Below are 18,244 nucleotides of genomic sequence, written 5' to 3' on the forward strand. Positions count from 1 at the left end.
CCACCAGCACTATCCGACTCCAAACCGTTTTCATTACGCCTAAGGGACTGATGGTTTTGACCTGTCAGTCCCCAGAGGGGCCGCGTCAGAAGTCACTCAGGTCCCCCAGCCAAAAAGGCTCACGAAAGCAGGTGCCTCAGCGTCAGGCGCACCCAGCCACGTGTGGGCTGTCGGAGGCCTGGAGCTGCACGTCTCTGCCCGCTACTGCTCACCCATCGGACTGAGAGCCGTGCTTGGAGGAAAGACCCAGACAGACGACGAAGCTGAGGACGGCTGGGAGCGGCTGATCGCTCCTGGGCTGGCGCACCCCAGGCCATGCTGGCCCCAGCCTCACTGTGCTCCCAAAGCTCCCGCCACTTGGCTTCTCGGTGACACGTGTAAACAGCCACATTCTATCAACCAGCAGCCCCCAAGAGCACAGGGTTCTGCGACACCTGGAGGGTTGCATGCATGTGATTACCAAAGTGACAGCCAGAGCAGAGCGTCATTACTCTCCATTTGCCGGCATCCAGACCCACGTCAGTGATCAGTAACTTCCCGACCTCTGATACGGTGTCATCAGTAATGATTTTATATATATATATATATATATATCTTCCTACAGGAAAAAAAGCCACGCAGTGCAGCTGGGAAGGAGGCCCTTCCGTCCACTGAACTACAAACCGTGACACATCAGCACAAGGAGCAATGAAGCAGAATGGGCCAGGCCAGCTTATTTGGAGGAAATATCTAGAGTCACCTCAGGCTGTACCTGTGGGTGACAATGACAAGGTTTACTTTCCACCAGAGAAACCCACTCAAGTCTACGCCTAAAAGGGTCCACAGGGATGCAAACTCCTAGTTCACTGGGGCCACCTGGGCTGGGTCTTCTCTCCCCCTTGAGCACGAGCAGGGTTCTGGCCCACCTCCGTTTCTCCCTGAGCATCCAATCGTGGATCCTTGGTGAATGACCATGGATGGAGGCAATGCCAAGCACGCCCTCTAGCTACAGGCCCGGGACGGCTTACAAGGCACTTTCACATGAGGCCCCCGGGGATCCCGGTACCAAGAGTCTCTACAGGTGAGAAGAGGCAGGCTCGCATAGGGTGGGCGGGCTCTCCCCGGTTAAGCCAGCAAAGCCAGGCCGAGATCTCCAGGTGGGCCCCACTGCAGAGCGATGGCCACTACCCTCCAGGCTGGCCAGTCTGTGACATCCTCCCTAGTCAGCCGCCGCACTCACAGGAGGCGAGGTCCCTGAACTCCCACTGGCGCTCAGGGCCCCATCCCTTCACATCTCTGCAGACTGAGAAACAGCAGCCTCTTCTTCCCCGTGTTCCTCACCACCCAGAACCGCCCTCTGCAAACAACCCCTGTGGGAATACTCAGGACTGCCAATGACTTTGTAAACATTTCCCAAAAAAATAAACAGTGTTAAACACAGGCATTTTCAGCAGGATGGTTTTTCTCCCGCCAGTAACAAGATGTGCCTCCCCTAAAGCCATCATTCCTGAGCGGCCTTCAGAGCACATGCTCAGACAGGCCCCCACTGCCCTGCCAGCTCCCCGCTGTCCTAGGCGGCTCACAGGGCAGCCCGATGAAAGTGACCGTGTGTCACTTTTAGGGCCCATACAAAGTGTGTCAGTGACACCCAGACTGGCAGCTTCTGAGAAGCAAAATGCCTGAATTCACCAGGAAATTAACAAGCAGCTTAGGACATTCCGCTAAGTCTTCCTTGAGACCAATGCTTACAATTCTTCATCCTCCAAGGTCTTAAAGAGGGAAAAAGTGAGAGCAAGAGCTGCAGGGAGGGTGGAGGGACCGGAAATCGATCTGCGGCTGTTGTCACGACCTCTATACTCCAACGGCCTTTTTCCCGCTCCATCTCTTGCCCACAGGGGAGCTCTCCCAACTTCCCTTTGAGATAGTTTACATTAATAATTCATCTGTCAATGCAGAGGAACAGCCTGCTTTTCAGTCCTTGTGCAAATCTGTTACAGAGAACAAAAGGCACAGCCTTGGAGTGCCAGAGCGCCTCTCCTGCCTGAGAACATGTCTCTGGCACTGAATCGGAGCTTCCAGAAACCTGGAGAAGTTGGGCTTTTTCAAGATTTTCAGCGTTGGCTGAGCAGCAAGAGAGGCTCTCATCTGGAGTCAGAGGTCCATGGCAATTCAAAAGCATCAATCCGGCTCACAAGCTGGTTACTGCCCCGGGTCAGTACCTGGCTCTCATCAACATGGGGATACGGGAATGAGCCAAGTCCAGGCTTAGGCACCTACACAAACCGACATCCTCACTGCTCACAGAACTCTGCAAACGTGGGGAGTCATCCTGCTGATGGCTCACAGTTCCGTCCCACCACTGAAAAGACCTGCCCCGCCCAAGGTTAACGCTCCCCAGGGCAGACACAGCCAGTGACTGGTGGGAGGGAGATGCCTCGCAGAAGGGCCATGCCAGCTGCACAGCTCCCGGTGAGGTCAGCTAAGACCTCCGCTGCGAAGTCATCACAGCGCTCTCCCTCTGTCTGTCCATCCCACCTGCTGCCCCTCACAGAGGTTGTCCTGAGAGCACTCCCTATAAACCTCCTGCACCAAAATGCTGCCTCAGAGTCTGCATCCCAGTAACTGACCTATGACAGAGGTGAACAGCTTGGATCCTCAGTCAGACCAGACTGAGACCAACAGAATCTCAGTCTGGCCACTCACCAGGTGATGGTGGCTAGGTGACTTAACCCCACTGAGCCCACAGCCCTCTCACCTGCTTGCCAAGTTCAAAGGAGGCAATGCCTGAAAAAGGCTTAGCACAGAGTCAGGCTGGAGTACGTGCTCAATAAATACGAGGTCCTCTCCATAGACGGAGACTCCAGGAGGGCAGGCAGGAGGGGCTCTGCTCTCTAATGTGTGCACTGCCTCCAGCACATCAAGGGGGCTCGGTAAATGTTTCGTGAGTGAGCACGAGTGCTCTGTTTGGTTATTGTCATTATTATTTACGATTGTGGCCTAATAATAATAGCTAACAATTATATAATCTTTTCCATTTGTCCAGCACTGTTTAAACACACTACACACATTAAGTCATTTAATTCTTACAACCCTAGAGGTGGGACTATTTTCCCCCATTTAACTGATGAGGACCTGAGGCACAGAGAGGTTGAGTAACTTGCCCAAGGTTGCACAGCCAGTGAGTGGCAGAGCTGGCGTTCAAATACAGACCATGTGGCCCCCGGAGGCTGGGTCTCTATCAACCACAATCCTGGTTGCCTGCTCACACCTACACCCCCACCACCCACTCTGGAGATGGAATGAAATTCATGAAAGGTTCAAGGTTCCAGTTCGAAGGTTCATCCCTGTTCATTACTCTCTGTCTGAATGACCAAATGCATATACATGGATGCATTTCATTCCTTCCATCCCGAGTTTATAGTCATAAACAGATTAATTATTTAACCAGTCCGGTGAGTTGTTTAAAAAGCCAGTTTATAAAAGCTGATAAAAAAATAACTCCCCAAGTTCCAAGGCTCAAGGCATTTGGGTCAAAATCAAGTTCTTCTCTTAACAGAACTGAGTTTTCCTTCCCTTTTGACTCATCATCATAAAATGTGAAAACCAAATGCTCCTGACACGGTCACATCTGTGCACTGAGGTACGACCACATGCAGAATTAAGACTAAGCTGCGGAGATGGCAAAGTCCTTGACAGATGGCGCATGAGCCTCCTCCAAAGGTCCCTTGAACGAACTATGTTGGAGGGGTTGGCCCCTTCAGCCACTGTCCACATTTCTTGGGGGCTGTAACTGCCTCTGAATTAAGAGTCAAACTCTATCCACAACTGAAGAAGCAGGAGGCCAATGTAAGCTGCGTTGAAAAGAACAGTCCTTTCCACTTAAGAGCTGAAATAAATGAAGAAAAACCCTGCTTGTAATCAGTGGCTTCCTTTTAATTAACTGGGCCAATTTAGCCTAGGAACTTGAATTTTAAATTGTCATTATCTCTTAGAGAAACTTTCAACAGAAATTCTTGGCTGGCCCTTTTGGCCCTAAGAACTATCCCAACCCCTTCTCACTGTTCTCTCTTCTCCTCCAGAAACACGAACGCACTTGCTGCTTTACAACCTTCTCTGGAAATCTGAAAGTGGTTGATTTGATTTCGCTTACGATTCCAACATTTGCAAACCGTCCACCTTTGATAAATTATAGAAATAAAGGCTCACTGTGAATCTAAAACTAGAAATGAAAGTTTCTCCGAACTCGTCTCCGAGCCAATTTGTAGAAGGAAACAACAGCCTGGTCCAGTTCCACTGGCAGCAGGCAACCCAGGGAATCCCCCGCTTGCACTGGTGCAGCTCACGGAAAGACCGAGGTGGCTAACCGCCTGGGACCCAGTTAGACTGCTGGGAACTTGGGCCCTGAGAGTTTGTTTCTTCAGGAGTGACCTCAGCACCCAGCATTTATCATCCTTTCTGGCTGGGATGGGAAGTGAGCCAGCCATTTCGGACAGGCCATGAGTCATGGGGTTCAAAAAAGAATAAATTCCGATTGTTACATATTTTTATAAATGTTTAGAAAGCAATGGAACAGCTGCTGCTGTCAGTCACCCACACAGAAAACTCACACACGCACACACACTCCCCTGTGCGGGTGGGGGCTCTGCCACCACACACGGTGCTGCGCCAGCACTGACCCTTCTGGCTGTAAGAACCCGGCTCCCCGGAGGAAAAGACAACAGCAGGAGGAAGCAGGTGCAGTAGGTGACGTCTAAGATGGCCCCTAAGACCCCCACTTCTTAGCACTCACTCCCTGTGATCTCCTCCCCACGAACGTGGCCTGGACCTCATGACTTGTTTCTAAGCAAGAGACCGTGGCAAAGGGGATGGGCTGTCACTCTTGTGATCAGATTACAAAAGATGGAGGCTTTCAAATCGGTAGCAGCTCTCCCCGTTGCTGGCTTTGATGGAGCAAGCAGCCTTTGATGTTAAGGTACTGAGGGCAGCCTCTAGCCAACAGCTGGTAACAACAGTGGTCCTCCAAAAGCCCTGGAGGAACTGAATTCTGCTAACAACCACGTGAGCTTGAAAACAGATCCTTTTCCGGTCAAGCTTTCAGATGAGATCCCACCCTGGTGACACCTTGACTGCAGCCTTGGGAAGACCCTGAAGTAGAAGACCCAGGAAAGCTGGGCCAGGTTCTGACCCACAGAAGACAGTGTCAGGCAGTGAGTGTGTTGTTTTAAGCTGCTAAGTTTCTGGGTGATTCGTTACGCAGCAGCAGATAACGAACGCAGCAGGCAACCCCACAACTGGGTTAGCGTCCTGATGAGGCTGTCGCCATGGCATCCTGCCCTTCTCCTTGGCACCATCACATTGATCATGAGAGTCAGTGCCTCACTTCCCTGACAAAGTGCAGCTGCTGGAGGGCAGGCACCTATGTGTCTGCCCAGCAACCAGCCCGGTGCCCAACATGTGATCAGGGAATCAGTGAACATTTTCATTGATGAACTCTCTGTTAAGTGAGGACCGGGAAGGCAAGAACTTTCAGTTCCTAGTATAAATAGAGTATTTGTTCCTTAAAAAGAAAGGAAACAGGACTCCTTGGGATGGCCATCTTAGGCCTGTGAGTTTTCTAAAAGGGAAACGTTGGGCTGGGGTCTGAGAGTAGAGTCGGGCAGATCCTGCTTCTGGCTCAGCTGTCAGAATCTGGGCAGCACGACAACTCTCCCTGTAGAACACCGGCCTTTACAGTGCGCATGTCCTCAGACGTGGAAACAGAACGAAAGGGAAGCTGGCTCCTCTCTCCAAGAGAACACGGTGACTTTGCCTTTGTGCTCTCCATTCTGCCTGCTCAGAAGGCGTCTTCCCCTTGATCAACTTCTTTCTCTGTTTATTTGGCAAACTCTTACTCATCCCTCAAAACCCAGCCTGGCCTCAGCTCCTGCAGAATAGCCTTTCTGCACCCCCTACTAGGAGCTCCTTCTCTCTTCTGCACCACACCTCACCCTCCCTCCCTGCTCTGGCTGAACCATAGATCATAAGGACTGCAGCCATGCCTGTCTCGTAACTGAGACCAAGGCTGGCTCGTGATCCAAGCCCAGACACGGACGGGCTCCCACCTCTGTGTCCAGGGAGTGACAAAGGCCGTGGTTTCACTCTCTCGGCCCTCTGCAGTGGAGGAAGTATGGCCTTCCTCAGAATGGGGACCAGGGAGATGTGACAAGAAGACATTCGGTGAGCAGCAAGCACTCCTGGAAAATGTTCCAACCTCAGAAACTGCAGCTGGGGGCGGCCCAGGAGCGGGAGCAGAGCAGCTGTGAAAACACCTCGGGGGCGACGAGGGGTCATTTAGTTGCCAGGCCTCTCCTTTCAAGGCTGACAGTTATGTAATCCTGTCCACACAAGGGCACTGCTGGTGTGTGTCAACTGTTCTCAAGCCCAGGGAGACCCGCCCACTGCAGGAGCCAAGGGCCAAATGCCTGTGTTCTGAAGTGTGGGGATGAGCAGGTAGGACACAGCGAGCTGCTCGGAGGTCAGGGCTGCCTCAGAATCAGAGTGGATGATGCATTCCCAGGCTGCAGCATGTGTAGAAGGCAGAGCAGAACCACCTGTGGCATCACCATGTGCCACGTGGTGTTGCACGAGGGCTGTGGGGTGGAGACAGAGCAGGGGTCACCCAGCTCTCCTCTGACCAGATCACATTTAGAGCACAGGGGCCACCACGGGGACGCGGAGGTAAACTCAGGGAGCAGTGACCAGGGCAGGACTCTAAGGTGTGGCCTTCTGCAGGCAGCGATGCGAAATGAAAGGAACGAGATGTAAGACTGTATATGCACACAGCTGTGTGTACACACACACACACACACACTTCTTTGCATAGAGAAGCAGCCTGGAAGAAACTACACCAAAATATAAATAGCGATTATCTGTGGGAATTACAAGTGCTTTTAAACATGGTTTTTGAATGCATTTTCTAACATGTCTATTTGTTATCAATGGCAAGAATACGGGCCAGGAGCGTGTTACCCAAAGATGGACCTAGGGGCCTATCGGTGTCCTAGGGCCGCTGTAACACATCACCACCACCGTGTGGCTTATTACAGTAGGAATTTATTCTCTTGCAGCTCTGGAAAGCCAGAAGTCTGAAATCCAGGTGTCAGCAGGGGCAGTCTGTGCTGGGGCTTCTGAGGGAGAGTCTGCTCGGGCCTCCCTCCCAGCTGCTGGGGCTGCCAGCCGCTCCAGGCATTCCTCAGCTTCTGGCAGCATCACTCCAACCCCTGCCTCCAGCCTCACATGCATTCTCCCTGCGTCTGTGCGTCTCTGTGTCCAGATTTCCTCTTCTCATAAGGATATCCGCCACTGGATTAGGGCCCACTCTACTCCCACCCCATCTTAACCTGAGTCCATCAACAAAGACCCTATTTCCAAACAAGGTCACATTCACATACATCTCTTGGGTGTGTGTGTGCAGAATTCAGCACATAGCAAAAGGCTGTTAACCCAAAAGAAAAGAAGGCACAGGGCCATGGCTGTGTCTCCAGTATCCGGCAGGCTCTCCCATCTGAGGATTAGATGTGGTCTACTTAGCTCTATGGAGAAGAAATGGGTTCAAAGTGGATGCTCCCAAAAGCCAGATGTGGTCTCAAAATAGGGAGAATGCTCACACAGAGCTGTCTGAGCTGGACTGGCCATGTTGGGTGGGGAACTGTCACCCAAGAGTCCTAGACCTGACTGGAGTTCTCTTCTCTCTGGTGTAGGGGTACTGGTCGGGGTGGGGTGTTGGACTAAACAATTTTAAGGTCCTGGCAGCCCTAAGATTCTGCCATCCACACAGGCACCATCAATGATTTAAGCACCGCACAGTGCTGGCCCAGCCACACTCGACAGTCTGTTCAGTCTCATGCTAGCGTGGTGTCATCCGCACTGGGCAACTCCCACTCTTCACAACAAAGCAGCTCTGTCCGATATTTTCTGCCTTTTGGTCCCTCAAGGAAAGATGGAGTTTGCACAGTCAGAGTCAACGGGATAAAGACATCGATCAAGTTAGGAGTCAAGGCATCCTAGGAGAACCCCGACACCCCTGATTCCAAGGGCCTTTCCCATGCCCAGCAGAACCCAAGGGGCAGCCCCATTCCCCAGGTCAGACCCGCCAGGGGTGAAGGCCCTTGGACCAGGGTCAGAATGGCTAAGAAAACCATCCACAGTTTGTTTAGACACAGTGAAGACTCCCCTAAGAATAACGTTTACATAAGAAATAGCAGTAACATCGCAAGTTGAGCTTGTTTATTTAAAAAAAAAAAAAGCAGCAAAATTTTGTTTGTGATGAGAAGGAAGACTGTTCTTCAAAACAGCCTTTTCTTTTCACCCCCAAAATGAAACATCTACACTGCTCACCTCTCCACGGGGTCCCTGAGCATGACGATCAGTTTCGCATCTGGCTGAAAGGCGTGGATAAAGTCCTGGGTCAGAAAGGGGGGCTCGCCATCCGTGCTGTTGTCATAGAAGAACATCCAGGCGTTGTTATCCCACATGGTGGAGGCGCTGGCCTCCCCTGGAAGGAGAGAATACTGCGAGTGAGCGAGGCTGAGTCAGAGGCTCCTGCAGAGCAGCCTGATTTAGGGGCTAAACCTGGCTGTGAGCAGGTGAGTGGGTCGTCATGCTGCCAGGCGGGACCCCAGGAAGGGGAGGCTGACGACCACCTCCTGCCGCAGTGACACCCGCAGCTCCAAGGACCTCCATCTAGAAATTCAGGTGATCCAGGTAACACAGAGCATCTCTACCTCCCAGCTCTTCTCATCAGATGCAAAAAACTCTCTACTAGCATCTGGCCTTCCAATTTCATGATGTTTAACTTTGCTCACGGTGCACAGCTCTGTGGCATTTTAAGGGCCCACTGAGAATGTACTAGATGGTTCCCTTCAAAAAGCGTCAGGGATGAAGGAGCACTTCGGGGAAGCTGATCCTCATGAGGAAATGGCATGCCACCTGCGTCAATCTTTCCTCGAAATCTCAAGGGTCAGTCCCAGTGCACACTCTAAGACCAAATATGAGGAAGGCTTTGAGGGAAGGCTCACAGGACCTCAGGCCTGTGTCCCCATCCACCCAGTTGCCCTGCACACAGCTGGCATTCCCTCAGGGCTGACTGGGTGAACAGGAAGTTGGTTCTAGCCCCTGTTTTATCGTGGTCTGTACAAATGAAGCATGATAGTGTTAAATATATATTTTAGGACAGCGGTGAGGCCAAGACACAGACATTTCAACATTTCTATCCCAGATAACTGAACCAATTCCTGACTTTTTTTTTTTAAGGACAGACTTCAGAGATTAGTAAGAAAGGCAAATCAAACAATTAATTATATATTCGATTTCCAGACATTTTACAGGGGACTACATGATACATCTCAAAGTCACTTGCTGGGGGAAAATCTGAGCCCAAAGACTAAGTTTCTTTGATCAGTGACGAGCACGTCACAGTACTGCAGAGAGCTAGCAGGGCCCTATTTATTCTGCTGGATGTGCAATCATGTCCAGATGAGCATTTCTATTCTGATCTTTTTATTTTTTTTAAGAGATAATACCATAGCATACAGCAGGGGGAAAAAACAAGCCAATTAGAAGTCCTTTGAAAATTCTACTCACAATGAATAAGAAAATATTAGGACAAGGGAAGTATCTAAAATCAAGTTGGCACAAACTCTGTCAAATGTCATAAATGAACTGGTTCTACACTTGTCCATCCAACTGTCCATTCATCCATCCTCTATTCATCCTTCATCCATCCAGACAGAGAGCACTTATTTGGTGTCTAATATGTGCCTGGCACTGTGTTTGGCACTGGGGATAGACGTGAGAAACAAGACAGATAATCTTCTCCCCTCTCAAACCTTACAATCTCAGGGAAGACCAATAATTCAATAAACAATCCGAGCCCCACGTGAGCACTTTGACAGGGCAGAGCAGGGGCCCATGACAGCAGAGGCAGGAGCCTTTCAACGTGTATAGATGCCCAGCCAAGAGTACCCAGCCACTTGAGTCCTTCATGACTCCAGCCATTAGCCCCAACCACTGAGAAAAGGCCCTCTCTAACTCACTGGCCAAGATGAAGAAAGACCCGTATGCTTCTACCAAGGATCTAACCAGAAGTAGATGAAACTGGGTTGAATCACATTTCAGGGCTGGGAGGAGCCTAGAACTGATCTGGTCCAACAAGCCCATTTTACAGATGAGCAGACTGAGTTCAGGAACACAAAGATGGACTTGCCACATGGCACAGAGCTGGCTGGTGGTACGGTCAAGGGCTAGATGCCAGCTCTCCATTTGCCTCCCCACTACCACAAAACTCGCTGAATTCTGCTTCAGATAAACATCAGAGCAGTAAATTTATTCTTTATTTTCCATTTCTAAATCTAGAAGTAAATAAAATTAGGAAACCAAAACTAAACCTTCCCTTTTCCCTTTATTACTTTAGGCTCTATTTCGTGACCCTAGGATGAATATTTTTAGCTCTTTCATAAGAACATGAGATATTCCCAGAGGCATACAGTACGTGTGTCACAGACAAATACTAATCAGACTTGTAATCTGAGGTGTTTGAACTCCAGACTGCAAGGAAATAGCTAGTAGCCAATTCACACTGGGTGGGAGGGTATGATCTCATCTGGCTCCTGGGACTAGATTTCTTTGAGTTTAAAAATCAATCAATCAATCAATCAATCAATCAGGGCTTAGTCATGTAAGCCTGTCTCCCTGGACACGGGAGTCATAAGTAAAAAGACATCATTCAAATAGTTGATTACAATTCCTCTTAGTCACTAACAGAGTCACTGAATTTGGAGAATCAAAATATAATAGATTTAGGAGAATAAAAAAATAGATCGCTGCCTCAGGTAACCAATTTAAGCAAAATATGTGATTTGATTTCTCTCTTTCAGATGTATAAGTGAATAACTGTCTTCTCAGCTGAATTCAGTAAAGAGAGTGAATAGGTATGTTTTTGATAAAACATCTTGTGAACTTAAAAAAATGATTATTAATCAAACCACCTCATTTTGAATATCTACAGGCATTAAGCTGACAAGGACTAAGCTTTTTCAACAGTAATTAGTCACCCACAATGCACTAGAGCTGCATCTATTTCAGGAGAGGCTGCCTCCATCTTCAGGGTCCCAGTGGCCAGGGAGTACAAAAGCCACAAGAATTAAACTGATGACTAACAGGTTAATTTTGCGTTCATGATGCCCCATCCAAACTTACTCAGGTGGGTGTATCATGAAAAGAGATCAAGCATGCAAGCGTAATTTACATAAAAGCAAAGAAATGGTAACTTTTTTTAAAAAGCCATTTTCAGGTACACTTAAATCTCCATGGAACTAGAAAGTCCACTAAAGGTTTCTGCTTTATAGAAGTTGCACAAGCAATGTGAACATTTTACAGGGGCAAGAGTGACAGCCAGCAAGGAAATGCACACTCAGCAGCTGTGGTCAGCCACCACATAAATGTTCGCAGTGCAGTGAAGCTGGGCCTGGCCCAGGGCAGGAGCGGGGCCCTCGAGGGAGCTACACAGAAGCCATACCGATAATGATTCTATTTATCTTGCTCTGCTCCTTTGTAGAGCTGGCCTGCAGTCCTTGATGAATCTGGTGTGCAGCCAGGTCAAAGAGGTCCAGATAATCTTCCACAGGATAGCGGTCCCGCAGCCCATCTCTTAGGCGGACGATCCCTACAGGAACCAAGAAGCAAAGGTTACTGAGGACAAAGCTGCCACTGCCGGGCTGCTGGCCTCTGGGGAGTAACCACTGAGGGATGGAAAGGTCCAAGGGCCTGGATGCAGCAGCCAAGGCTTGGCCCAATGAGTTGCAAGAGAGGGAAGGGTGTCTGTGAACTGGACGCCCTCTCTTAACCCATGTGCACTTCAAAGGGGTAGAACGCACCACCATTAAGCTGCACAGTAGCAGCGTAAAGGATGGCATACCTTTTCAAGAACTATAAACCTGTCTGCTGGGAGGGCCAGAAAGTTCGGAGCTGGTTAACATGTACATCAGGCGAGGCCCTCAAGAGACTGGGCAGCAACGCCATCAGTATACACATCCTGGATCAAAAGAAAAAGCAGCCCATCAGAGGGACAGTATCCTCTGAACCTCAGATGCATCTTCTTCCTCAGGGCACACAAGCACCTTCCTGTGGTTCTACTGGATCAAGCAGCCTGTCCATCTGTCCAAACATGGGGAATTGATGGTCCCTAGACCGATACCTGGGCTACTCTGGCATCAGCCACATGCAGCCTAAATTTGCCCCTTGCCTTAGAACTGGGTAAGTTTCACTTGATAACGTATTGAAAACACACCTCCCAAACCACAGCCACCAAGGTCAGTAGAAAGTGGAGAGGGGCCATCCATGGGCAAAAGAGCAAGAGGTTCAAGGTGACACTGGACACCAGACTCCAGAGGCCCGCATGCCCCGTGCTTCCCTGTCCTCTGCCAGCAGGAGCCTTGTTTCCAATGGGGGAAATGGTGAACTACATAGGGGAAAGCGCCCTAAAGATGAGTACAGGAACCCTGGTACCCACAGCTGCCGCTGCCAAACCACAAAAGACACATTTACACTTCTGTTCACTCCAGGAGGAACATCAAAAGGATTAAGTCAAACGTTTGTCAGAAAACACATTGTGTTGGGTCTAAACTGAGATCCTACAAAGGAAAACTCAAAATTCCCTTCCAGGGAACCTAGGTCCTTCACATGGGAAAAACCCCTAAGGCCCACCCAAACTTTGGCATTTGTCATTCCTTAGCCGCAATGACCAAATGTCTCCTGGCAGAAGGGAAAAGTTTAAGGAGAGGAAACAGTGACCCGAGGGCTGCTGGGTGGCTCGGGCTGGGCAGAATAGAAACCAGCCTACAGGAGGGATGATGGGTGATGTCCGAGAACAACCCTGTGGGAAAGGGGTGCTGTGAGCAGGGTCGCCTAGAATTATCTCCGTGTGGTTTTCACTCTGACCCCATGATGTCAACGAGGTAGGTCAGAGAAAAGAGGCCCAAAGCAGCTCAGTGACGGGCTGACCATCCTGGACTGAACTGGCCTCTCTTTCTCCTGCCTCCTGCCGGTGTGGGTGGAGGGGCTCCGGCAGGAACAGCACGGAGCTGGGAACAGCACGTCAGCCTGGCCAGCACTCACCATTCACGGATGGTGCCCGGGCCCGGGCCCTTCGGGACAAGAGCTGAGGATCCAGCACCCTTCCCGTGGCCCTGCACACAGCCGGCACTCAATCAGCTCACTGGGTGGGAGGGAGCTGGTGCCCGTCCTGTCGGTTGTCTGCCTGGCGGGCCCCAGACCAAAGAACTGTCTCATCTCCGTGTCTCGGCGTCTTTCCTCATCTCCCCGCCGTGCCCGACTCAGGGGGCTTCACAGCGCCGGTCTGGGTCAGCCTCTTGGCTCCCACCCCAACCCCGGCCCTGACCCTGACCCAGACCCCCACCCTGACGTGGCAGAAGGAGTGACAGGACGAAGGCGGCAGGAGCCCCGCCCTCAGCGCGATGCCCCCACGCCCCGCCTGCAATGGGGACTGCGCCTGCGCTCACCGAACCGCTTCCGGGTCCACCAGTGCGGCTCCTTGATGGCGGAGAACTTCACTTCCGGGTGCAGCCGCAGGCGGTCGTAGAGGTCGGTGGTGCCGCACTTGGGCTGCCCGATGATGTAGAAGTGCGGCAGGCAGCGGAGGCGGAAGTGCTTGCCGTTGGCGTGGGACAGGTGGCCCCAGAAGGCCTTGCGCAGGGCGTCGAAGGTGGAGCGGAAGCGCTTGGAGTAGAGCACGTAGGAGTTGGTCAGGTAGGGGTCGGTGGTGTTCCTCCCCGTGAACTCCTCGTACCAACAGGGGCTCTTACTATTGGGGAGAAATTTACTGGGGATCACTGAAAACATCTGCAACAAAAAAGAAAGAAAGGGAGAGACACACTAAGGGGAAGACATTAGCAAAAACACATTTGAACCAAGTGTGATCCTGCCCTGATACTTGGTACAGCATTCACATGGAGTGTTATGCGATGATGACTAAATACTGAAATAAAGCAAAACCTGGTGAACAGCCAGTGACCATGCTTTTCCTTAACCCAGAATAAAAAATAAAATTTGGAGAAAATGAAGATAGAAGTTCAATCAAAATCTATTCTGCCATGATTTATTTTACACACATGCACGCGCGCACACACACACACACACACACACACAGAGGAATCTAAATTAAACAGTTGGAACTTTTTACTATGTAGTTGTATATTTAAATGGCTGTTACAGACAAACATAGTGATTAAGACAGACTAGAAACAGGATAACAGTAATCCTGTAAAAGCAACTTTAACTGCCATGACCACATTTCAAGCAAGAAGTCCTAGAAAGGAATTAACAGAAGGGGCGTCCCATTCAGTACAGCATTGCCCTCTTGACGTTAACAGCACTTCCAGTGAACTCTGATTCATAAGGCTGTCAAATTACCATTGTTACACTTGGGAAATTTTGGGTCATCTTCTTCCTGTGTTCCCAAAGATGGTGATAGGAAAGGAAGCAACTATATTTTAAAATCAGTCAACAGAGATGAGCACCAGGCTACTTACATGCAATTCCTGCTTCTTGAGATCTTCTACATCTGGGAGCTGTCTGGTAGTGAACTCAATCCTGGCCGTGATGCTGTTGATAATTAATTTAATGCTTGGATAGTCTTTCACGAATGAAATATTACTTATAGAGGGTTGGTGATGATGCTCTTTCATGTCACTCGGATTTTCGCCATCCATCAAGCTGGGATTGCTGGGGAAGGCTCCGTAATGGAAAGGCGATGAGAGCAGAAGCTCTTGGTGGACCCCAGAGAGGATGTACGAAGCCATCACCAACGTCATTATTATCAATCCAAAAACAAGGCTGCATCGCTTTCCCTTTTTGAAGCGCAAAAACCCACCCCAGCTCTCATTCCCTTCAGCCCTCACTTCGAGAACAGCAAGCAAGTTCATCTGCTTACCGTCCACTCGAAACACAATTCTGTTTTCTCCTTTGCATGCAGGGCACTCCTGGTGACCGTGATGGGGGCCTCCTCGACAGCCAACCTGCTGTGGGTGTGTGTCGTCGGGCGACAGCTGTATGCAGCAGTTAATGCAGTGCCTCATGGTAATGTCCTTGAACCGCTGGCCCACCGAGCCATGAGCGAGCCCCTGAGGAATCCAGACGCGTGCAAGTCGTACTGGAAAACTTCAAGGACGTCTCGTGATCACATAAGATGATCGAAAGGCACAAGCAACAGAAACAGACATAAAATGGAGCAAGCACCAAAACACCAGAGACTGAGGAAGCACGTTCTTTGGCTCAATTCCAAAAGACAACACGAATGATCTCCAGTTGTCATGTTCTGTAAGAGCTACTGCAATCCTGAAAAAAGCCACAAGGTTGGGAGCAATTCTTCCTGTCCTTCAGGTTTTTCCCATGGCACAAAATGAAGTGGAAGAATTCTCACTGGAAAACATAGAAACACCCACAGGATTAGAAGAGTTCATGGCCGATGCAATGGGAGATGGATTGACGTGCCATCCATGCAGAGTCCCTGAAGATTTCTTCTCTTACATCCTGTGTTCCTTTGAAATGTTTCCTCTTCATGGGGAACAAAATCTTTAAGACATCAGATTACCTAAACAACAAAGAAAAGAGGTTTTATTACATTATGTGATTGAGACAGGAGGGCAGGGGGCAGGGCACAACCACTGGAGGAACGGCACAGCAGTTGAGGACAGGACAAACTGGTTAGAACCAAGATGGCGGAAGATTCGACTTCTAGAAGAGCTTGAGCCTCAGGGCACACCCACAGGTGCCATGACAGTTCCCAGACTGACAATAAAAGGTCAAAAAGTGGACCGGGGGTGGGGGGTGGGGGCGCCGAGTTCCTAGAAATCCTTGCCCCTTCCCCAACATAGTTAGAATAATCCTCCTACTCGTTAGCATATGAAATTACCAAGCCCATAAAAACTAACAACCCTGCACCTCGTGGTCACTCTCCCTCTTGCCTTCTGAGAGGGCCAGCACTCTGTCTGTAGAGTGTGTATCTACTTTTACTTTAAACTCAACACCCCCACACCTCTTGGCCTCTCTCTCGCCTTTGGAGATGGCCCACAATCTGCCCATGGAACACGTATCTCCAAAGCCACTCTCCCTTCTGAGTGAGATGGACTACACTCCGTCTATGGGGTGTGTATCTCTCTAAATAAACTTGCTTTCACTTTACTATGCCTCGTTCTTGAATTCTTTCCTGTGCAAGGCAAGAACCTACTCTCCAGAGACGTGATGACAGCACTAACCCTGGGGTCATCTTCCAAGGAGAGAAGTTCACAGTTCTTTTCCACTTCTAGGTTTCAGACAAACCTACTGGGTCCAAGCAAGTTACAGAAAGTCATACAGGATAAAGGGAGAGGGTTCAGGTCCTTGGTACTTAGCTTTGGAGTTCAGTCTCTGCCACTGAATGCGGCCCCAATGCCAGCACCCCATCAGCACTGTGGCAAACACTTCTTATTTTGCACAATCTACGTATTCTCTGATACCTCCATCTTGACTGGATCCCCCAGTCCTAGGACTTGCTGTCATTCTCAGATTCATGCACGGTCAGTAACTATGAATTGAGGAATGAATTGAAATATGGGTGCTTTTACGTCAACAAAAAAATCCAAGGAGGAGGATAGTTAGGATGGGAGCAGGCAGAGAAAAAATTTCTTTCTTTTCCAGTAGCACCTGTAGTCTCTTAACCTAGAGCTAACGTTCATTATCAGTTTAGGATGCAAAAGTTAATGAAAGTTTAGAAACACTGAAATGATTCTCTCCTTCAGTAGAATGTATCGTGTGAAAAAAAATTTGACTTTAAGTTATTAAGCAATTAAATCCAACATGCAGTATTCCCCTGAGTAACGGAACACTTCAGACCCCGAAATAATTTTTTACTTTCATCATCCTCGGAAAAACACGATTCTTAAAAATCCATTAATAGAATCCTGCAGTTATAAAATACATTGTTGCCCAAATGACACTTCTTTGTAGATGTTGTAAAAAGCAGCAAAAAAAAAAAAAAAAAAAAAGAGGACACCTGCTTAGTTGCTTAGTTTCCATCAGTGGTAGACCACTGCTGACTCACTGGCTGTGTGACCTTGAACAAGCCATATAACCTCTCTGAGCTCTGGCTTCCTCACCAGTAAAATTAGGATAAGAGTACCCCTCTTCTAAGTGTGTAACAAGAACTAAATTAGTTAATGCATGTGAAGAGTTTGCATAAAGCCTGCACATATTTAGCATCCCATGAAAGATGGATGATATGAATAACGATAGCATTATCAGTGACAATTAGTATTACGTTTTTTAGTTGTCAGTGAATGCCAAGAACACCTGATGCAGAATCAAAAATGGGAGATTCCCATCACGTTATTTTTCCTTAGCACCCGAGAATTATCCAAGGGTGGCAGACTCACTTCTGACTGTACACACACCCACCGAACAATCCTTACTGACCCCAGAAAAAGTGGTATTAAGTAACCCTGCATAAAGCCCGCTCGTATTGGCTGAAGGGCTGAACGATCAGAACTCACCAGCAGAAATACCCCCTTCCCTTTGACCGAAAGGCCCATGTTTTATCAAAACACGATGACCAAGAAATAGCCAAGCAGTTTCCCAAAATGTCTTCCACAAAATATTCTGCATGTTATGGATAGGTGTTCAGCGCTTAAGTTATCTGGAGAAAAGGTGAGGTTGACAAAATTACGCAGACTTCTTTATAGCAGGACTCTTCAGGGACTTTAACATGCTAATAAGTCCTGTGAATCCACAGGAGAGGAATATATAATCTACACACTGTCCAAAACATATTTGGCCACGGGATTCTCACTGCTGTCTCAGGGAAGCAGTCTGAGGAATGCTAGTCGGTAAAGAGTGTGATCCGGGCCAGAGCAGTTCTGAGAAGAGCAGAGGAGTGGGAGCCGTGGGAGCAAACCACTCCAGAGCCAGACCAACATCTCAGGCTCCCCACCCCCACCCCCATCCCTGAGAGCAGCTGGAGGGACGTGTCGGGAACCTCAAGGCTCAAGTCCCTGCCTCCAACTTGCTCAACCACCCCTGACCCATCACTTGGTACAAACAATTCTCCCAAACCAAAGAAACAAAAGGGCAAGCTCCCCTACTTGGAAGCCCCATCGCTAAGCCAAGAACACATTTTTTACATGTCGAAGACAAGGTCAAGTGGGGTTACAATGAGACTCCAACCAGGATCACCATG

The 18,244-nt window shown here is 49.3% G+C and overlaps 1 protein-coding gene across 5 annotated transcripts in view; it reads right to left on the reverse strand.

Moving 5' to 3' along the window:
- The window catches only part of CHST15 (carbohydrate sulfotransferase 15), a 73,888-nt gene that overhangs the window by 15,603 nt on the left and 40,041 nt on the right, over positions 1-18,244 (reverse strand). For all 5 annotated transcript variants that reach the window (XM_072972074.1, XM_072972075.1, XM_072972073.1 and 2 more), the window contains 4 exons: positions 14,565-15,625; positions 13,536-13,875; positions 11,534-11,680; positions 8,356-8,512 (listed from right to left, as the gene is read on the reverse strand). In XM_072972074.1, the coding sequence (XP_072828175.1) occupies positions 8,356-8,512; positions 11,534-11,680; positions 13,536-13,875; positions 14,565-15,110 (1,190 nt within the window). In that variant the 5' untranslated portion in view covers positions 15,111-15,625. The remainder of the gene's footprint in view (positions 1-8,355; positions 8,513-11,533; positions 11,681-13,535; positions 13,876-14,564; positions 15,626-18,244) is intronic.

The sequence above is a fragment of the Vicugna pacos genome, chromosome 11 (genome assembly GCF_048564905.1).
Source record: "Vicugna pacos chromosome 11, VicPac4, whole genome shotgun sequence".
NCBI lineage: Eukaryota > Metazoa > Chordata > Mammalia > Artiodactyla > Camelidae > Vicugna > Vicugna pacos.